At 40.2% G+C, this 21,535-nt stretch overlaps 3 protein-coding genes across 5 annotated transcripts; 2 read left to right on the top strand and 1 right to left on the bottom strand.

The window, feature by feature from the left end:
* On the top strand, positions 1-2,065 carry LOC144653764 (melanocyte-stimulating hormone receptor-like). Its single transcript, XM_078513864.1, has 2 exons — positions 1-1,160; positions 1,214-2,065. Exon 1 carries the CDS (start codon positions 1-3, stop codon positions 1,000-1,002), a length of 1,002 nt encoding a protein of 333 aa, XP_078369990.1. The 3' UTR covers positions 1,003-1,160; positions 1,214-2,065.
* Positions 2,066-2,750: 685 nt separating this feature from the next.
* Positions 2,751-12,607, bottom strand: LOC144653729 (uncharacterized). 3 transcript variants are annotated; one of them, XM_078513804.1, is made up of 10 exons: positions 12,256-12,607; positions 10,621-10,881; positions 9,395-9,760; positions 8,084-8,475; positions 6,277-7,474; positions 5,625-5,675; positions 5,155-5,210; positions 4,562-4,996; positions 3,502-3,861; positions 2,751-3,349 (listed from the first exon to the last, which is right to left on the bottom strand). In XM_078513804.1, the coding sequence occupies exons 1-9, from the start codon at positions 12,326-12,328 to the stop codon at positions 3,529-3,531; spliced, it is 3,165 nt and encodes a 1,054-aa protein (XP_078369930.1). In that variant the 5' UTR covers positions 12,329-12,607; the 3' UTR covers positions 2,751-3,349; positions 3,502-3,528. The 3 variants fall into 3 exon arrangements, with proteins under 3 accessions (XP_078369930.1, XP_078369929.1, XP_078369931.1); XM_078513803.1 differs by having other exon boundaries at positions 2,751-3,861; XM_078513805.1 differs by lacking the exon at positions 5,625-5,675 and having other exon boundaries at positions 2,751-3,861; positions 12,256-12,605.
* A 310-nt stretch (positions 12,608-12,917) lies between these two features.
* LOC144653748 (malate synthase-like) lies at positions 12,918-20,959 on the top strand. The gene is made up of 15 exons (XM_078513839.1): positions 12,918-13,123; positions 14,081-14,212; positions 14,720-14,935; positions 15,343-15,433; positions 15,700-15,776; positions 16,183-16,293; positions 16,553-16,612; positions 16,792-16,948; positions 17,680-17,771; positions 18,183-18,286; positions 18,455-18,533; positions 18,958-19,050; positions 19,138-19,210; positions 19,778-19,845; positions 20,079-20,959. The coding sequence occupies exons 1-15, from the start codon at positions 13,022-13,024 to the stop codon at positions 20,328-20,330; spliced, it is 1,707 nt and encodes a 568-aa protein (XP_078369965.1). The 5' UTR covers positions 12,918-13,021; the 3' UTR covers positions 20,331-20,959.
* Positions 20,960-21,535: the final 576 nt, after the last annotated feature.

Here is a 21,535-nt window from a genome sequence, read left to right as displayed (position 1 = left end):
ATGACAATTGTGCAGGAGTTTTGTCAAGATATTTCCAAATACTATCCAGACAAGAAAGACTTCTATGGCTGGTTCGTGGCGTTTTCCGTGTTCAACGGTATTTTGTCCCTGTTTGCAATCTTTGGTAACACGATTATCATCTGCGCGCTAACAAAGACCACTTGCTCCTTATCTCCATCAAAAATACTTCTGCTTGGTTTAGCGATCTCGGATCTCGGGGTTGGCCTTGTTGTACAGCCACTTTATATAACTGTTGTGCTCGTACTTTTGGGCGATTCGTCGGCCGTTTCTCAATGCCAAAGCAGGATTGCTTTCCTCGTTGTGGGACTGTTTCTTGCTGGCGTTTCGTTCTTCACCGTTTCAGCCATAAGTTTCGATCGCTTCTTGGCCATCACACTCCATCTTCGCTACAAAGAAATTGTAACAGAAAAGAAGGTCACCCTCGTGCTTGCTGTATTGTGGGCACTTAGCGCATTGGCGGCCATTGGTTATTTATTCATGGGAGACGTTACGCGTGAAGCTGTATCCACAACGTTCACAATCATATTCTTCGTAACGACAACACTAACATTTGTAAGAATCTATCTCGCTGTTAGACGACACCGCTTGCAAATAAGAACGCAACAAAGGCCGATAGAGGAATGTTACAAAGAGTTGGCTTTGAGCAAAAAGAAGTTTAAGTCTGCCATGAGCGTTTTGTATGTTTATATCGTTTTTACGGCATGCTACCTACCGTACGCGAATACGCTAATGATAATGGCGACAACAAGCCCCGGTCTTGCTCTAAAAGGAATCTTTCATCTTACAATGACCTTCGGATTTTTGAACTCTTCATTAAATCCGATTATATATTGCTGGAGAATGAGGGAGATACGGGGATACGTGATGGAAATATTGGCGAGGATTTTTCCTTGTTTGAAGAAAGATCAAGTCACTCAGATTTCACCAGACTCAATACTGACATCGTATTTTCGAAGAGACGAGTCGACTGTAAATCGCTGATGGATATTCAGCCAAAGCTGAATTATTTTGTCTTTAACAAAAGTCACCTCATAATGAAAACCCTAAGTCAATACAAAAGTCCTTATAAGGCGTAAGACTTTGATAATTTTGAAGGGAATAATAATGAGAGAACAGAGATTGATAACACCATGTACATAGTATATATAGCATACTATAGAGATTGATAACACCATGTACATAGTATATATAGCATACTATAGCATACTATATATTTTTTATTTTAGTGCGAAAATCTCGCGTGTCATTTGATTAATTCAGCTTTTTCATCTATTTCATTCACTAAAAAAACAAAAATTAACCAACTCGCGGTTTCCCGCCGTTTAGAGAATGAAATGTTTGTATTTGGAGGAACCGATGTCAAATAATTTCAAGGCTAATTTAATTTCCAAAATATAAGCATCTGCAGCTGTCATGGTATATGGTCAGTTTCTGTTTTCATTTTTGTTCATTTTCTTTTTTTTTTCCATTTTCTGTTTTTATGATGGTATGGGCAAACGAGAGAAACCTCTCAAAATACTAGATATTCTTACGGTCAAAGAAAAGAAACGAAAAGTATTAGGGCCCATTTCCTATCATTTCCTAGTTGCTCAGATCGCGCAGCACGAGAACATCTCGGGTCTCTTTTTCCTGAAAGAAAATCAAAAACGATCTGGCCACACAGCAGGCTAAATTTTTGCTTCTTCTACGTCCCCTAGACCAAGAGTATTTCGAAATGGTCGCTTGCTTTTCAAAGGGCTTAGACACGGTCCGAATGGAGTTCTTTCGCTTCTTAGCTGTCAAACCCTTCAGCGATGCCTGGGAACGAGGCACGTGTTGATTGAAAGCAAGTGTGCAATCGCGTTTCAGTTGTGTAAATGTTTCCACGGACTATTTTGTCTCACAGGTAAACATATGAAAATCTGAAAATACAGCTGAAACCTGACAAACATAGCCATATCTCTAAAATATCACAGAATGTGAACATGATATAATAAATTCCTAAAGTTGACATCGGAATATCATACAAATACTGTATTCTCCGTCATGTCAGACTTTGTAGACATTTTTAAAGTGGCGTACGAACTTTTCAGTTGTCGTCGTTTGCTAATTACAATGACCTGCATTCAGGCGTCTTCATTGTTGGAGGGGAGAAGGATGAGATGTAGGGAGGGATGGGGGAGGTGGGGGGGGGGGGTAGGCGGATGATCGCAAGTTTACTACAGCATGCTGTAACGCAATCACGGTAGTTTGGCAGCACTGTGTCAAGGGAGGCGCGGTGGCCTAATGGTTAGTGCGCCGGACTCCGGATCGAGCGGTCAGAGTTCGACTCCTGGCCGGGGTCACTTGTGTTGTGTTCTGGGCAGACACTTTACTCTCTTAGTGCCTCTCTCCACCCAGGTGTATAAATGGGTACCGGCGACATAATGCTGGGGGGAAACCCTGCAATGGACTAGCATCCCATTCAGGGGGAGTAGAATATTCCTGCCGCTTAATGCTACGGAAACCGGGATAAGCTTCGGCAGTGTGGGCCGCTTGGCTCGTGGCTTCTCCTGTGTCAAGCACCAGTGCTGGTTGTTTTTACTTTTGCAATAACAGTTAAAATAATCATCCAGAAAAAATGGAGCATTATTAACGTGTTTAGGAACAGCTCAAAACTTCTCATGTTCACCTTCACGGACAAATTCAAACGGCTGACGAAAACGTTCGCTAAAAAACAAACGTCATGTTAAATGGATTCGCAGTCACGGTTGGTTTGCACACGTTCTGTTTTTTATTTTATTTTATATAAAATGAGAAGCCTTTTAAAAGAATATGATTATTCTCTGGCTTCCATACACGAGGGGAAAACAGTGAACATACACGATGTAAAGCGTAAAAATTCAGAGGAATAGCTACATTCGCTGACAGACTTAATGTCCATCGGCTGGTTTAAAAAAAACAAAAACTTCTTACACACAATTTTTTTTTCTTTTCACACGTTAGTACCTCCACGTTTACACTTTACATGCCAAACGCCACACAGTTACACGCCAAATGCTACACATCACACGCCACACGCTACACATCACACGCGACATGGCATACGCCACACGTCACATGCTACATGCCACGCGCCACACGCTACACATAACACGTGACATGGCACACGCCACAAATAACACACGACATGGCACACGCCACACGCCATACGCTACATGCCACACGCCACACACCACACATAACACGCGACATGGCACACGCCACACGCCATACGCTACATGCCACACACCACACATAACACGCGACATGGCACACGCCACACGCCACTCGTGACATGTCACACGTGACACGCCATTGCAGCAAACAACTTTCTGCTGCTGTATAAATGAAAAAAATGTAAATACTACGCTGAAGTAAAAAAAAAATACTCCCGACTATTTTTTGACTACAGCGTAGTATTACATTTTTTCATTTATACATTCAGCCCTACGCTGCGCAGGGTTTCAAATTTTTATCAACTTTCTGCTGCTATCTCAAGTGAATCAACTAATCAGGAATAAATTCAAAGGTTGGCCCTGCGTTTGGCCCAACTGTCGGGTCTCCATCTTGTTCCAGCGGTGTACGGACGAGCGTCTTCAGATGCCTGTCTATTGAAAACATTAATCCCAGTGCATCACCGAATTTATCTGGGTGACCATTAAACGTAACTTCAAGGGATCGGAGGAGGTTTGTGTAAAGCTTGTTGAATTCTCTGTTCAAGACGTCTGCACGAGAGCCTGGCACGAGCTTTCTCAGGCGAGGGTTGTTTACCATGGGCCAGACACCATCCGGATCAAAGAATATTTTAGATCCATTGAAAAAGTACTCTCCATGGCAGATCTAGAAAGTCAAAAGTACATTCATTGATTTAATTCTGAGACTACCAAAACCTTTTTAATTAAGCTAATTCGCCAAATCAGTGTGGTAGGTAACTGTTCTTACATGCGCCATGAGTACACAGATGCTCCAAGTTTTGACTTTAAGGGTTTGAACATTAATCCAACCGCTCTACAGTAAGGATGAAGTCTCAACTAATGTAACTATATAGCCAGAACTCGAACCTAAACTGGTGTCAGAGTGCAAGTGTTAACGTGGGGCGAGCAAAATAACGATTACAAGAAGTTGTGTATTTCGCTCATATTTGTTAAAAGCAGGATCGTAACCAGGTATATGGGATCAGGGATCACAGCCTTGGGATCGGGATCACAGCCCCGGGATCGGGATCATGGACCCAGGATCCCGGATCACAAGTCATGGGATCGGGATCGGCCAATCAGATGGGATATCAGAATGGAATCAGGGATCAAATGTTGCCGCATTTTGGGGATCAGGGATCAAAATTTAGAGCTAAAATGTGGGATCAGCGATGAAAAAATATACCTGGTTACGACCCTGTAAAAGGGTACATTATTCGTTGTCATTGGTTGTGGCACATTGCACACCGAGTTCCTTCCACCTAAAGCGTGCACAACCAAAATCTCAAGTTAAAGTATTTTTAAAATCCTCGCATAAAGTTATACTGACATAAAGTTATTCTGACCTTGAAGAGAGGTGTGGTCTCTTTTCCAATTCCAGCAGTTGTATCATCGTATTCTTCATCGCTAAAGTTATAAACCTTTATTTTATGACTTTCAGCAATGGACTTGAACAGAAAGTAATGAGATAGGTCACCATTGTTCTTCGACCAGTCCAATGGATTACACGGAGAGCTGCCTTCTCCTTCCCTGATAATCTCTTGGATGGCTTTTTTGGCGCTTTCGAAATCGGTAACCTTGATTAATCTTCCATAGCGGCCAAAGGGGAAATCAAATGAAAGCTGCTTGGATTTATCCCCGGAGAATATAGTCTCGTTTGTACCATTGTTTGTCAAAAAGGTAAAAGCGCGCAGGATGTGATCGTAGAATTCTCCAATTGTGTTGTAATGTTTGTGGAATATTGGCTTTATCTCGTCTGGATAGCTGTGACCCCCCTTCATCTGAAAAGAAGTTTTAAACAAATTACTAATGTGTCCATTCATTCAATCAATCAATCAAAAAAACAATCAACCAACCAACCACTTCACAAATAAAATAATCAAACGAAGCATACACAAATGTACTTTGATTCATTTCAACCCCTGCAAAAATTACTTACATTCTTTGATGGTATATCTCCACATTTCTTTCTCTTTATCGAAGTGCTCGAGTCTTCTGAAATGACAAACAATCACAGATGTTCAATGACTTTTTAATGAATTTTTTAAATTTACTTTCTGTGTAAAGGAGAAGTGCATATATCACTTGTGGTTTAAATTTGTCATTGCTTTAACATTTTTCAACCCAGTTTGATTTTTATTTTCTCTGTTTCAGATTATGATAATGAATATGAGACAAAGGGAAATAGAAATAAAACTGGTTTGAAAAATTTTAAACCTAAGATAAATTTAAACCACAACGTATGTCAGTGATTAACATGTAACTTCACTGGGCTTTTGCTGCACTTGTTTGAAACTACATGTGGGATATAAAAGCAAAATATAGCCGAATAGTTCCATAACGCCAATCATGAACAAAATTAATGTCAAGAGCTATGCTCAAGAAAGTTTTTCTTTCCAAATTCCATACCTGAACTCGACACGAACCAAGTCGTCGTTCGTTCAAACCAACCAATTTGATCTGTGATCAAACGCAGTATTTTAAAGATTTGTAAATTCTTATGAGTATTCCAAAATCTACAAAACCACTGTAGCACTTTCTTCTTTGTTTTTGTCTGTAAAAAAAATCATTTTCCTCTATCTTATAGAAGTGTTCTAAAGTGCAATATACAGAAATACAGAAATTGAAAAAAAGCAATTTTAGTTTTGCCAATTTTGTGTCAATTTTGCCAAATATTCGCTATAAAAACTAAATGTTTGCAAAGAAATTAATTCTATGATTCTAAATGACAAAACCATGGCTTCATTACAGCCAAATGTGTCTCCCGCGGGTGTTGTAATTTAACGTTACAAGCAGACAAAATTAACTTTGAAAACTGTTCCGCCGGACCATATTTCAAAAACCCATATCGCAATCCGTTTAAATTTTCGACACTTTTGGCCATCCGTACCTTCTTTTGCATTTGCTGTGTTTTTAAAATATTTCTTCACTGTTTTAAGAGAATATTTTATATATTTAAACGAATTTGATGGTCATTTGTAATGCATAAGTTTGGCTAAAATCCGTGACACGGTCCCATAAACAGCAGTTTTTCTTGTAGCCCAACTCAAGCCCAACTCACCTTTTGTATCATACTCTCCTGTAACCTTAAGATGTTGGTTTGGGTCAGCTCCAGGTGTGATGCCTTCTTCTTCCTCTTCTGGCGTAGAAGGCTCAGAGCTTGTAACAAAATCTGCCGTGATCGAAGGTTGTTCAATTGCCATAAAGATATCTGCAATCAGAGCTATGGTGCACTTTTCTATTGGAACTTGCAACGTAGGCATCAATCCACCTGGAAGTCGCGTGGGATAGAGAGGTAAAAAGTTGGAAGAAAACAGCACAGGTTTTCCACCAACTGCGTTTAAGAGGTTTGCAGCCAGGGCCAAGTGCAGCATTTCTTGTATAAGGATCTGTTTGAAGATGTCTTGTACTTCTGTGTTGTAATTCTCCTTTATCGTGGCCAGTGCAGTCATATATGTTGGTATGGTGGCATGCTCTATTTCTAAGGCTGTCTGAAGGTGCTGCCGTAACAGATCAAGTGTAAAATCCTCCACTTCTTCACCAGGGCAAGGACGGTTTAGCCATTTAAAAATCATGTTCTGTTTGTCTCTCGATAAGTCTCGAGTTACTGGCATGTAGTTGGGATGGGTCTTTGGAAGATTCATCGTCATATTGATGTGAAAAATGTGTTTGGTAACTTCGTGGTAGTTGCCGAGATCGACGTAGTTCAGTGTCATTATGGGATACAAATTAGCATATGTTTTAAAAATGGGATACACATCGTCATTCCAGGTTGGAGGATCTTGGTAGTAATATCTGTCGAAAACTCGAATAATAAAATACGAGTTAAGAAGGTACAAGAAATTGCTTCCATCACAAGTTTGCTGTGGGTCGATAGGATTGCTCTCTGGCCAATAAACGTACGGGTACAGCTGACCATCTATGAACTTCCTTGCTTTCAAAGGATCAGGAGCCTTAAATGTTATGGTGGCCATTCCAGATTGGGTGGTTGTAAGGTTCTGGGCAGCAAAAGGAAGCGGTTCGGTTCCAATTTGAGGTCCACCATATTCGTAAAATATTTTAGGGCAAACAAATGGTGTAATATGGATTACCGTTTCGGCTGACGGGCGTCCAAATTTCGTGGCCAGGAAAGATATTTCCACGTTATCTCCTGGTTCTGCTCTCAGCACCCAGGGTGTAAAGGGATGGACTTGAATGCCATCTGTGGCCTCAGAAAACAGGATTCTCTTGCATTGTACTGCGGGCCATGTTCCTTCGACCTGTGAAGAAACGACACAAAATTGAATTATTGTCTTTACAACCAGTGTTATTGCTCCAATGCGGACTATTTCAATTGTTATATTTTTTACTCGTTCTGAGCCGGCACCGTGCACCGTCACAATGCAAGTGAGTCTTGAGAGTTCTGGATGTTAAACATTTGAATCTTTGCATGTGTGGAAAAGGGGTAAACTCAGATAATCTTTGTCTAAGATTAAATGGCATCTATCAGTATGGTGATCATTATTTTTTATCTTTATTTATGATCGCACCTTAAACAAATTCTCAAACGTGATTGGTTCTTGGTGCGATACATTTTTCACAGATTGGGGCCCATATAGCGCAGGTACGTAATAACAAGGGCTAACGATCAGGGCCCAGTTGTCAGTTCAACTGAGGGTGGATAACGCTATCCACTGGATAAATCACTATAAGTGTTAACAAAACATACTGCGCTATCCACCGGATAGTGATTTATCCGATGGATAGCGTTATCCATCTTTTGAACAACTTAGGCCAGGCGCCCAAGAAAACGAATTCGTTTGCCATGAGCTTGATTAGGTTCCTTCCTGGCGATCATTTCTTTTTGAAACAAAAAGGATTTTTCTTACCTCTGCAATAACGAGGGGTGTATTCTCAAGTCTTTCCATTTCCTCGTCGGATAAAACTCCGATTGGTGGAAAAGAAGTCACACCGGCGGAGTTTTTGTACCAGTTGTCTATGCGGTAAAGTACAACGCCAAGAGCTAGCAGATCATCTGCGCAGGAAACAGGCTTGTCACTAACCGGTCTTCTTGGTATCGCCACAAGAAGCTGGTCTATAAAACTCACGTTATGGCTTCCATTTTTCATGATTGGTAGGCTATTCCCAAAATCAACAGTCAGCTTCTTGGCTTTTTTGTTTAACACGAATGGGGCGTCCTGGAGACCTTGCCTTTGAGCTTTCAGGATTCTTTCACCAGGCGTAAATGGCGAGGATTGAAGCCCAGTCAGGCCAATCGTACCTGTTATTTTTAACGACAGATTAAAAATAAATTCTCACTGCAATATTCCACATATGATCTTCCCTTCTGTGATTAATTTCTAGCGACTGTAATCATAGTTTTAAGAGATATTGGTGCAATACTGAAGAACTTTAAACATAGCATCCATCACATCAGTCAGCGTGTACAAACGTCAGGTCGTGGGTTGATACCAAGCCCGGGGGGGGGGGGGCTCCCATATATGAACTATATAGGTATGTGTCGCTGTGAAGGGTATAGTTTCAAGCAGGTTAGTCTGGGATAGGGTATAGAAATCAGAGAGGTTTGGTCTAGAAAAAGGTAACAATTGCCGGAAATCTAAAGAGGCTTTCCTAAACGTAAATTAAGTCATCGCGACAACGTTTTTGACACATGGTTTTCCATTTAAAACATTAATTGGGACAGGGTAGGGATTTTCAGTGTCTAGTCTAGTATAGATGGAAGGCGCGGTGGCCTAAAGGTAAGTGCGCCGGACTCCGGATCGAGCGGTCCGAGTTCGAGCCCCGGCCCGGGTCACTTGTGTTGTGTTCTTGAGCAAGACACTTTACTCTCACAGTGCCTCTCTCCACCAAGGTTTATAAATGGGTACCGGCGACATAATGCTGGGGGGAACCATGCAATGGACTAGCAATGGCGAGAGTAGTAATATTCCTAGCCGCTTAATGCTACGGAAACCGGGATAAGCTCTGGCAGTGTGGGCAGCTTGGCTCGTGGCTTCTCCCCCTAGTATAGGGTCTCAAAATATGTTGAACATGGTCTGGTATAGTGTAAGGGTTTCAGAGTCTCAGCGGCACACCCCACCCCCCCCCCCCTCCCAAAAAGAAAGAGTACCCGCCCTCGGAATATCAAACTATAGGGTGAGTGCAAACGACTAAAAATATTTAACGATTATTTCAAGTACCTGTTATACGACCCCAGCCAAAATAAGGTTCTTTTGGGAATTCATTGAATGAATCCATATTGAACCGAATAGACAGCTTTCCGCTGGTGCTGATAGCTTTGTTCTTTAACTCCTGCAAGATTCTGGACGTTTCTGCATTGGTCTCATTCCAGATGATGTTTGTCAGCTGTGACTGGCCGGCTGCTGCCTGTTCTGCATCACCGTCTGAAGAGTTCGCTGTCTTCACCCAACGATACTGGAACGGGGCAGGTTGAAAATCTGCTGAAAAATAATCACCCACCAGGATCTTCCATCCCCAGACTTCTGCAAACTTGTGAGCTTGTGGATCAAGGTCAACGAGTTTTGCTGGCACTCTAGTTCCCCCTCCTGTGTTAGAAGATTAAAAAAATAGTGGCATATATGTTTTAACTTCAAGCGAGCTTTCTTTAACAGCAAGTTGTAGTGATATGGTGTTCCTGTAATTTAGAGCGTTTTTGCACCTATGTGTGCCATTTTGGATGGACAACAACAAGAACAACAACAACAACAACAACGATCCAAATTCTCAGACATACCATTTTGTAAAGCTTATGTCACAATCTGTCAATGCATGATGTCGCACAAAGGAAGTGTATATTTATGTGACGTAAATTGACAATGCTATTGATGCTTCTTGAGTCTTCCAAACGTCTAGGTTCGAAAACTGCCAGTTGCTTGATAACATGCAAAGTGGGATTCGACTTACGACCCAGTCACCCGATATAATATTGTGCGGGTATCATGATTGCGCGTTATGGAAAAATTGACTCGACTGTTCACCCCTGAAATTGTTGCGAACAATTTTAATTTAATATTGTCTCATCAGTCCTTTTATATAACTTCTCCAGCATTGCGCGCAACGATTGCAACGTCGACTTTCTCCTCTGAAAGAAAAAATGTTTTTTAGCTGCGGTTTATTTTTTTTAACTACCACACCAGTTTGGTAATTGTACCTTATTTTTGCGAGACATAATTTTCGCAATTTTCAAAAAATCGCCAAATTAAAGATCCACGAATTTTTTTAACGTTTTTTGTTGTAGTTTTTATGTTTTAAACGTATTTTGTGGCCAAATCACGAAAATTAAGTCCCGCGAAATTAAGTTCCTGCCAACACATGGAACAAATGTTGCCTGCGCAAAATTTTGCTCTGTGTGTTTACATCGAGTGGGAAACTTGCGTGTACGTGTTTGGATGTTAACTGTAATTACCTGTTATATCAGCCCCACAAAGTGGTTCTTCAGGTAGATTGCCCACGCACCGATAGTCAGAGTAACACACATGGGTCACTTCAGCTTCTACACTCCACTCCCCACTCCCCATGGGATTCCAGTTGTCAAAACTTGGCTGTATCTGACTTTGAGCGAAGTCATCCGGGTTGAATAGATTTGGGAAATTGTTTAATGTAGCTGTGTCTGCACGAAATCTTCCAGCGAAATGAAAATGAGGATAGTGCAAGTACGTTAAATGATCTGTTTAACATAAAAGAAAAAAGGAAATATGTTAATATTAAAAGTATGAAAATACTTTTAATACTCAATGCTGCAATACTCAATATTTAAGTCAACAACGAGGAGATAGATTTATAGAAACGTAACATTTCGGATTAATTCAAAACTATTTTCACACGATGGACAAATATATGTAATGTATGTATCTATAACAGTAAAAAATATAAACCGTGAAGCAAAATTAGAACGTTAACAAAAGAAGTTAAAATCAGACAAAATATGGGCAGCAATTCGTATTGTTTAGAGTTAACATCATGCTGCTTGTGGTATGTCATTTGTAACTTGCTTTAAAAATATTAACAATTTAATTTAACAACTTAATTTTCTTCTTCAAATGTCAGGCTTTCGCCCGTACGTTTTGATCAAGAATCGCAGTTAAATTTGGAATGATACGCAGTGAAGAAGAAAATATCCAAACGCTAAGTAGAATATCCTCAGAGGCACATTAGTGAGCACTTTCATACTGATAAAGATATAGGAAGAGTAGTTCATTGTACTTGTGAATCACTGCACGCTTTTACTTAATTGTACCCAGACCCTCTCGCATTTCGGGACAAAAACATCCGGTGAAACATACATTGATCCTTTGCTGATTGGTTGGTTATCTTAAATTAGTTGACAGCAGCACTTGGAAATATTTTCCGCGTTGGTGTTGTTCTTGTATCATTCCGTCAATCCTGTTTTTCCTGTATTTGTGTTTACTTGTAGGCCAAGCCTATTAAGTCATGTTGAAGGGTGTGATTTTAAATATTTTAACTAAAGACCCAAAATTAATGAAACGCAAATTTTTCACCTTGTTATAATGTAGCAATCTTATTTTGTGGTTCTTCAGTGACGATGTAACAGACTTGACTTTCAGTAAACGACAACAAATTGTTTCAATAAGCAATGTTGATAGTTTGCAGTCACTTACAAGTCACTGTACGAAAACAGGAAGACTTAATTTTTTTCCTGTTTCACTGCGAGTCACACACGAAATCTTTCCCAGAGACTAAGTAAGCCCCATCCTCGTAGACCCAGGAGCAGTTACTAGTTAGAAGAAACCGAAGTAAACAGCAAAAATTGGAGCGACGAAAGGTTTACTTCATTTCGCCCCGACTTGCTGCACCTATCTCTCTGAGGACTGTGTGTATATCCACAACTTACTGACTTTTAATAATTCCTTACTACTGATCGTCATTGATCGATGAGGATTGCCCAAACCAAACCCCTTAACATGCCCAGGGATTAAATCGAGATTAAACGAGGAGTAAATCTTTAAACAGTCATACAAATAATATTTAGTGACCAGCTCAGCCTGTCCTCCTGAACAAAATTGATCCGAGTGGAACTTACCTTCTTTTTCATCCTCAGCATACGTTTCACCACAAAGTAGCGATATGTGCAGAAAGAAAACAAGAAGCAACATCTTCGATCATGCAAAAGGCACTTGAGTCGCGCAACTGCTTGCAAACGAGCTAAACAACTTGCGCTCCAAAGCAGGAGAACGCGGAAAGTGTTTCGCTACAAGTGAACCAATGTAACTAATTACTATTCCAAAAGCCAGACGTTTACGCCTGACTGACCCTTTTGTATTATTGAAGTTGAAAAGAGCGGGCCAATATATCTTTATAAATTCCATTACACATGCGCAATACCATGTTCGGCCGAAGAGCCCAGGCGTAGCTGCTTAACATGCATAACTATTTATCACCGAGCTTGAAATTTACCATCTTTATTATTTACAACTCTCTTGATATTTTTTGTTCAACTGAAAGTTGCAAATAGCATCAATCTATATAAAAATATACTAAAACAATAAAAGGATGGAGAAATACACGAATACTGTAAGCTACATAAAAAAGAAAACGTGGAAAACAAGCTAAAACAATCACATCAGAACGAATAAAGCCCGGATAAAGGAATCCGCCGAAATTCCCGCTACCCCACCCTCCCCTTACCCTCCCCACCCTACAGAGTTTTAACCGCGCGAAGATTGGGACCGAAAAAAATTGTTGCCTGACTGTTTTCGCCAATACGTGTCTCATAAGAAGTGGATGGAGAGATAGTAGTCGATAAAAACCACAGAAGTTTAGTGAAATTTTAAAATCTTTCACAACAAATGGCAGCAAACAGACGACTTTCGGCAGTGTCAGGTCATCTCCACCCGAGCTTGTCTCATGGGGAAAGATATCGACGATATCTTGTGGACGATTTACGAAAGGTAAGAGCTTCAGCTGTCCGCACGTGTACCGCCGTGTACCAGTACAACATCCCAAATTTGATTTGTTGTTTATTTTTAATATGGTTTAGTAGCGACCGGAGGAAGATGTATAAAGAAGGGAAGAACCATTCTTTTCTGCTGTGTATCAGTCGAATACAAAGAGTGCCCATGCCACCCCCTGCCAATTCTCGGGCATTTGACTTTTCAGAAAAAAAGGTCAAATTCGCTACTATATTGGCAATAGTTGTGGAAAATTGCCCACTGGCTTAAAAGGGATTCACAGAGTACCAAATTCTTTACACAAACAAAGAATTAACACCGATATAAATGATTATTATCTGCCCATGCTTGAAATCGATCTTCACAGATCTGCTAATAGGCTATTACTATTAGGCAAGCTTAAGCGTAAGTGATTATTATTTACAGTTAACACATTTAAAATGCAAAAGGATACCCTACTTATCAACCTAGTAAATGGCGCAGTTCACAACGAGTCTCTCGTAGCTCAGTTGGTTAGAGCGCCCAACCGGTATCTGGGAGGCCATGGGTTCGATTCCCGCTTTGGGGAGTCAGAATTTTTTTTTGTCCCATGCTCCAGTCATGTTGAACACTTCATCTTCATCAGGATACCCTTCGTTAACACAATCATGGAATAAAGTGAGCATTTTTTTTTATAAAAAATTTTTTTTATTTTTAAATTTTTAACCCCCCACCCACCCCCACCACTAAAAAAATACCTTATACCTTACCTTATACCTTGACCCATGTACTCTGTGGTGAATGAAGGGATTTGTACAAAATCCCAGATTTTGCACGGCTGCTGACCAACGTTTTCTTTCAGTAGTCAAACTGAATGCCTGATTGGGATGGACTCCTTTCACTTTAAAATCTCCCCTATAAAGAGCTAACCTCATTTTCATTATTTCCCATTTCTATCTATTGATTTACTTTTTGCAGCGTGGAGTGAATGATGTGGAGCTTTTTGGTCCACCATCTTGTTATGAAGTCGAATATCAGACTCTTCTCACCCCAGAGGCACTGAACTTTGTTGTTGAACTTGTGAGACAGTTTGACAATAATGTGGAACAGGTATTTATCTTTTAAAATGATTACAAGTTTTACAGTTTTGATTCTGCACTTGATGGACTTGGATTGGCTAAAAAGCTGTGTTTTATCAGAGCGTAAACCACAGAAAACCATGTTTTATTGTTTCCTTTGCATCAAATCTAAAACATAAAGCATACATATAATTTGTATAAAGAAATCATAACAGTGTATTATCCGTTCATAAAGCACTGATCTTAATGGTTGCTTGGGAATAATTTCTCAAACAGTGGACCTGAACTCTTCCTCCAACTCCCGTGTCCTCAAGGTTCTATAATCGGCATTCATATTAAGCAATTATATATATTTTAATTGTAACCTGAAGAATAAAAAAAAATTCTATTATTTACCTTCTTAAATTAAAATCATTGCGTCTTTTAAAAAACAAGATTTCAGTGGAAATATGTTGGTAAATAATTGAGATAATTTACAGTATATCCGACAAATTATGCATGAAGTTAATTCCTGGCATTTATATTTCCCCATACGCAGATGATAAGATATCGAACCATAAGGAAACTACATCTAAACGACACGGGTGAACTGCCATACTTCCAGCCGCAAAGTGCAGAAGTCAGGGATAAAACCTGGAAGGTGCTGCCTGTTCCACCCAGACTGCAGTGCAGAGCAGTAGATCTTGGAGACATCTCTCCTGCTAACACAGAACTATTTATGAAGGCACTCAATTCATCAGCTTGTGGTATACAGGTATTAGAACATGTCTGTGTGATGTGCTTCAGACATTATGGTCATGAAGTCACAAATTTCTCTAAGTCTGTCATACGTACTTAATATCTACCGGTAGTTTATGAAAATAATTCTACATCCATACAGGTATATTATTTTTTTCTTGGGAACAGGTTTGGGACAATAAATTTTATTTTTTAGTGGTGCCAGATATTTAACTGTTGGTTTAATTTTTTTTTTTTGATATTGAAAAAATAAGAGGAAATGTTTGGATCAGCAAGATGAGATGTAAAATTATAGGAAATACTGTATAATCTATTTGTAATTACTTACCAGAGGGGGTGGGGGAGGGGGATGGGAAGTAAGCGAGCAAATGAGGGAGGGAGGGTATGAGCTGTTGTTTAAATGTCTAATAAGCTTTCTTTCAGACTGATCTTGATGATGGCCATTGCCCTTCCTGGTCAAATCAGTTACGAGGACTTTACAACATCTACCAGTTTGTACATGGAAATATGAGAGGTTAGTGACATTAGGTTTTATTTAATCGTTTCTTTAAAATAATTACTGTGTCCTCTTGAATAAGACACAAAACCAAACTCCATTATATTATTAAGCATGTTTACAACAGAAGAAATAAGTTGTGCCCATAAGGTTATCTATAATTATTAATGATTGCTATATAAAGTAGTCACAGTCCATCTGCTTGGAACATGGACATTTTTGTTGCGATGTTTTTAAGTTAAATGCAAACTGACTGTATGAATCTCTCTTGTTTTTAATAACAGGAGTTCCAGCAATGTCCGATGCTCCAGTAATCATGTTCCGACCCAGGGCCTGGAACATGTTGGAATTCAATATGATGGTTAGAAAATTTAGTCCATATTTACAGCTGTACTCCATTGTAAAGCACACAACAAAAAAAAAAAATATATATCGTGCCCAAAAAAAAAAAAAAAAAAAAAAAAAAAAAAAAAAAAAAAAAAAAAAAAACCAAAAAAAAAAAAAAAAAAAAAAAGGGAAAAAAAAAAAAAAAAAAAAAAAAAAAGAATAATTTAAAATAATTTTGCACACAAAGCAGGCATATTATGGCAAGCCAGACGGCTGGGAGTAGATGGACAAAAGGGAAAACAACTCATCCCCTTTCCTCCCCTCCCCTCCCCATCCCACTCTCCCTCATGTTTGCAAATGCACTCTGGCATGTGATTTTGCAACTTTCTGTTAAGGCTGCGAAAAAGCATTTTTTTAAAACTTTTTAATGTTCTTTATAGGTTGGAGGAAGGGTTGTTCCTGGTCCATTGTTTGACTTTGGTCTTCACATGTTCCATAACAGCAAGCTTATGATGAAAGAAGGAAATGGCCCTTTCTTCTACTTACCTAAGGTATAAAATTGTTCTTTTTTTTTTGTCAGTTCTAATAAGTTATCAGATAAAGAATTTAAAAACTACTTTTGAAAGGTTATAGTGATGACTTCTTTCCCAGTCAGGTTTGACTTGGCCCCATGGGCTACATGTATGTGTCTTGAATTATAACTCAAAACCAAAAGCAATCATGATTTGGGTAAGAGTTTATATCAACTTTTTATGAGCTTTGCACCTTATTAGCAACACACTTTTGTTGAACTTGCATTCTCTGTTGCAGCTTGAAGGATCCAATGAAGTGAAGCTGTGGAATGAGGTCTTTATTTGGACTCAACAAAGGGTAATAAAATACTTTTGAACATTTAAGTCGTTTTTTTTGTCTACATCTACATCTACATCTACATACGGAGAGTCCTTCAAAGGGAGATACCCATCACTGCAAGACGTCGGCGGAAAATATAAAGGGGACAGATTTCAAACAAAAGTGATTAATATATTCTTTTCTTTTTGATATTTCAGCTTGGTCTACCTCAGGGATCCATCAAAGCTAGTGTTTTAATAGAAAGTATCTTTTGTTCATTTGAACTTGATCAAATCCTGTATGAACTGCGACAGCACTCTGCTGGACTGAACTGCGGCATGTGGGACTACTCAGCCTCGCTAGTGAGCAACTTTGGTATGTAGTAGACAAATGATTCAAAACTATAACACAACTGAACCTCTGCCATGATATGGTTACGGCAAATCTCAAAGAGTGATCGGAGGTGTCCGAATAAATGCACCAGTGAGCCCGGAGAGGGGGGGGGGGGGGACTCATATAAAAGGGATGGCTCTGGACAATTGGCTGAAGCTTTTTAAGGACTGACCACTCAGAGACCATTTATCATGCCCAGTCAGTCTAGGCTGCCAAAACAGTATGACAAAGTATTTTTTATTTCTTCATGTGCAACCTTAAACGACCTAAACGAGACCTTGACGGCTAAAAATATTGGCGTTCTGTTGAGACCATAATCCTTAACACCCTCTTAAAGCGAGACGACGAGTTCACGTTAACTGCGTCAACTAGCTAGATTAGATTCTGACAACTGTGGGTACCATCAAATTCTAACTCATAAGCTAGAATCTTACCTTAGTTTCAATCAATGAGTTAATAAAGAATTTCACACTGATTCTGATTTTGGAATCCGGAATATTTATACATGTACTATCATCATAGTAGCACTTTAAAGCTTTGGCTTTTATATATTCACAAAAAATCGAAAAAAAAATAATAAAAATTTATTTTAAAAAAAAAACTCACGGACACACACACTTTACGCGCTTTAGGGTCGGGCAGTTTAAGTGGAACCAAGTGCATTTCTGTATGAAGTAACGTTACGAAGTTACTACACTATATTGCCTTCCTAGGACACCGACCAGATTTCATTTTGCCTGATCGTAAGAAGTATGTATCAATGGACAAGCAGTATCTCAAGAGTTATATGGACCTGGTTATTAAGGTAAATATAGAGAAGACATGTCCTTTTTACGACACATGGCACCAGAGCGGGTTTCAATTCAGTTATTTCATGCTCTACAAGTTATCCACTTAAAATCACTGTTCGGCACAAACTAAAGACTAGATTTTCAATTTTCGGATAATTTTTGTGATAAATCGCGTCACCTGCGTCTAGTTAGCAGAACACGCATCAGGAAGCAAGAAACAGGCTCCGTTTACATTTCACGTCCAAAACATCACGGCTCAATAAAAAAAAAAAAAACAAAAAAAAACAAATACAACCATTTTAATGCTGAGACACTTGCTACTGATTTTTGAAGGCTGAAGAACATGCATCTTACACTATTTGCATAGCGTTACTACAAAATCTGTCACACAATTTTCCATTCTGATTCTATTTCCTGTTGTTCAGACATGTCACGCTCGGGGCTGTCACGCCACTGGTGGAATGGCGCCAGTTGTGTTACCAAAGAATAATCCACAGCTCCGACAACAAATCACTGGGAATGTTTGCAGGTAAGTGGAATGCACATTTAAAAACCTTTTATAGCTTTATTTAAAACAAGGTGAAGCTATGCCAAAATCGTTTTTTGTTTTGCAGGCGATAAATTATGATTTTTTGTTGTTGTTTTTATCTTTCATTTTATATATTTCAGAGCAAAGCTCAGTTATTATATTTTTCAGAGCAAAGCTCAAAGAAATCAAGGCAGGAGCAGACGGAGTTTTGGTGTTTGATCCACATCTGGTGCAACCTTTAATCCAGGTTAAGTAATCTTGGTGTCATACATGCAATCAAGCCGAAATATGTCTAATATGTTTTCTTTAACCGCCATAAAATCCACCATTTTAGTTCCTTTTGTTCTGATCTAGGCTGTTCACAGTACATCCCTCTCTTTCCTCGTACTTTTCTTTGATCGTTGAACGCGAGAAAAGCGTTGCGACAGAACTGGAGGCCAGCACAAAACGAGAGGCGCGAGAGGCTGGGGAGGGGAGCGAAACAATCTTTAGCGTTCTTTATTTACGTTGAAGAATAAAGAGGCTATGAACAGTTTATTCCGATCAGTTAAGTAAGACAAAACCAATTAATAAAGGAAGAAGCTGTAATTTTAGCTTGACTCTTCAAAATGTTATTCCAGGAGCCCTTTCTTCTACTAAACTGACGAAACGAATTCATGCTCAATTTTCAGATGTGGAATTCAGAAGTTAATTCGAAGAACCAACTTCATGTCAGCCGTTCTGATGTATTTGTCTCGAGAAAAGATCTACTGCAGCTTCCACAGGTAAGAAAAACCACCGCTTATATAATCCAACTCACCATTTAACGTGTAACGAATTACAAACTTGCTTATTTGTTTTTATATTTTCAGGGTGGATTTACTTTACAAGGATTACAGAATAACATCACTGTTGGAATCTTGTTCATAGATGCGTGGCTTAGAGGTGAGATTGCAGTGTTTGTTAGAGTTGTTGCCCTAACAAACGACGTGCCCTCCTCTTTACGTAACGTGTCCATCTTAGTTGTAGAACTTCTACCAAATATTGTATCTGCGCTTATCCTTCCGTGTGAGATTTTATCCTGACACAGATTCAGACGCATTGTTCGTATCCTAATTCAAGTGGCTGAAAGCAAGGCATTATCTTCCAAACAAGTGACTAAAAGTGTAAAAGAACTTCGTACGAAGTTCACAATAAGAGGTTATCCCGGAGCGACCAGAAGTCAGTGGAAGAAGGTTTACAGCCAGTTAAACTTTGCCAATTTTGGTCGTTGTGTTTGTGTTCTTTAGCCAGCGTTTAGGGAGGTTTTTCTGGTGTTCATCAAAGCTCTACTTAAGATCCGTCATCAGAAGGTCCCATGCGGGTTCTAGCACTCCCCTCTGTGGAGAAGGAGACAACCAAAAGCGCAATGGCACCATACTCTGCATTCAGAGCGGCTCCCTTCGCCGCACGCACTTGCATAAAACTCTTGAATCGAGTATGAATATGTTATCTACATTTGTGTTTTTACAGGGGAGGGCGTGTTTGTGCTGAATGGAGCTGTAGAAGATTCAGCAACTGCCGAGATTTCAAGATCACAGGTAAGTATTGGAAGTAAGAAAAACGCACACTAAAGTATGATGGTTTTTTTTTTTTCAAGTAGGAACAGGGGTCGGGGCAGAGAAGGAACAAGTTCATTTTTGATTAAACACTATCATCCCATTTCAAATGATGCATGTTGTTGTCCCATAAAGTTTAGATATTGCCAAGTTAGCTTGAATAAACAGATCTCGTTTCGCGTCTTTAACCACTTTATACACCCTTTTGTCTCCAGGTTTGGCAGGCTATTCGGCATCAGTGTCGTTTGGAGGGAGATGGGCGCACAGCGACAAGAGCACTCGTTTGTGATGAAATCCAGCGTATAACAGATGCGCTGGTTCGTGAGAAAGCTCAAAATGCTGTGGATGCAGAGAGACTTTCCGTGTCGGCTCAGATATTGGAGGAGCTTGTTCTGAAACGCGACTTTCCGCAGTTTATAACGACGTATCTTTATGAACATCACAAGTTCAGGAAAACTGTTCAATAATTAATGGTACAACTTCAAGCCTGTCTACTTGACTTGTCCCCAGGCCCCGCTCCATCTCGTACGTAAAGAGCGGAAAGACTGTCTGCTACTGTCTGCTTGCGCGCGACCAAGGGGCGAGGCCAGGGGACGAAGCAGAAGTCTTACAACTTTTGATCTTGCAAAATTTGATCGTGATGCCGAGTTCTTTGACAATTATTTATGAGTGTTTGCCCAGATCGACTCTTTATCACTTGTATGATTGACATAATTTTTCACACTTGGTGTCCGAGCACTAGCACCTGGGCACCGGCAAAAAATAGTCCCTTGTTCAGACACTGGTAACCAAAATACCCAAGAACCCTTTAGTGCTCGAGTACAAGGTCTAGACTAGCTAGACTTTGTACGGGCACCGTGAGTGCCGAGCGAGAATCGCCGAGAAGCGTGCCCGGTCACCAAGTGTGAACACAGCTCGATTCCTTTGTGATTCAAAGATTCGTGGCATTCAGAGAACACGAGAGAAATTTCATAAACAGCGAGTGTTTTAAACATTCCTTGAGTGTTCTCAGATAATCGGTGTGTTTTAGTATAGAGCAGTGCCTTGTGATACAGATTTCACGCGCAGGGAACAAAAACAACGCGGTTTTCTGTTTTATTCTTCTCGACCCCAGAGCACTTCTCTTTTGCGCCTGCGGCGGAGGCTCTGGGCTCCCGCGCGTGCCTCTGGCTGCGTGCTCTTCGCGCTCCCTTTTCCCGCTGCTCTCGTTTTATGCATGTCGTGTGTCCGTGGCGTTGTCTGTTGTTACTCGTTATCACATGCTTATTGAGGGGGGCTTCGTCTCCCGCTCCGCCATCGGCGTGCCCTTTGCCACCATTCTCCACTGGGGCCGGCCCATTCCGACGCACTTTGGGCGCCTCGAGGTCCCTTCGGATGGTCTTCCGGGGCGGCTCCCGCCGTCAGTCATCGCGGTGCTCGGGGTCGGTTATTCTGATATGAGTTTTTTATGCGAATCGCCCAGAATCCAAATCGTATTATAAAGTGTACCATGAAGAGATATAAATGATTTTATTGATAAGAATAAAGGTTTCAATCAAACAGCCCAGAGGTTGACCCTTGTTCCCAGACCCTCTCTTCTACCCGCCCCTACCTGTGTCCTGGGTGGGGAGGGTCGGGATGACCACGTGAACACGACGTTGATATTACATGTAATGTATGCTGCGCGGAGGAA

This window comes from Oculina patagonica, chromosome 5 (assembly GCF_052425735.1).
Source record: "Oculina patagonica isolate OP01 chromosome 5, crgOcupat, whole genome shotgun sequence".
In the NCBI taxonomy this organism is placed as follows: Eukaryota; Metazoa; Cnidaria; class Anthozoa; order Scleractinia; family Oculinidae; genus Oculina; species Oculina patagonica.
Note: the sequence above shows the minus strand (reverse complement) of the source record. Positions and strands in the feature narration are given on the sequence as shown.

What these genes read in the sequence shown, in the direction of transcription:
- LOC144653764 (XM_078513864.1), top strand. Translation starts at nt 1, where the DNA reads ATGACAATTGTGCAGGAGTTTTGTCAAGATATTTCCAAATACTATCCA.
- LOC144653729 (XM_078513803.1), bottom strand. Translation starts at nt 12,328, where the DNA reads ATGTTGCTTCTTGTTTTCTTTCTGCACATATCGCTACTTTGTGGTGAA. An exon ending in TGGCTGGGGTCGTATAACAG is followed by an intron (nt 8,476 to 9,394) that starts GTACTTGAAATA and finishes TAAAAATAACAG; the next exon opens with GTACGATTGGCCTGACTGGG. An exon ending in TTGGTTCGTGTCGAGTTCAG is followed by an intron (nt 5,211 to 5,624) that starts GTATGGAATTTG and finishes TTGTCATTTCAG; the next exon opens with AAGACTCGAGCACTTCGATA.
- LOC144653748 (XM_078513839.1), top strand. Translation starts at nt 13,022, where the DNA reads ATGGCAGCAAACAGACGACTTTCGGCAGTGTCAGGTCATCTCCACCCG. An exon ending in TTGTGGACGATTTACGAAAG is followed by an intron (nt 13,124 to 14,080) that starts GTAAGAGCTTCA and finishes TACTTTTTGCAG; the next exon opens with CGTGGAGTGAATGATGTGGA. An exon ending in ATATGGACCTGGTTATTAAG is followed by an intron (nt 17,772 to 18,182) that starts GTAAATATAGAG and finishes CCTGTTGTTCAG; the next exon opens with ACATGTCACGCTCGGGGCTG.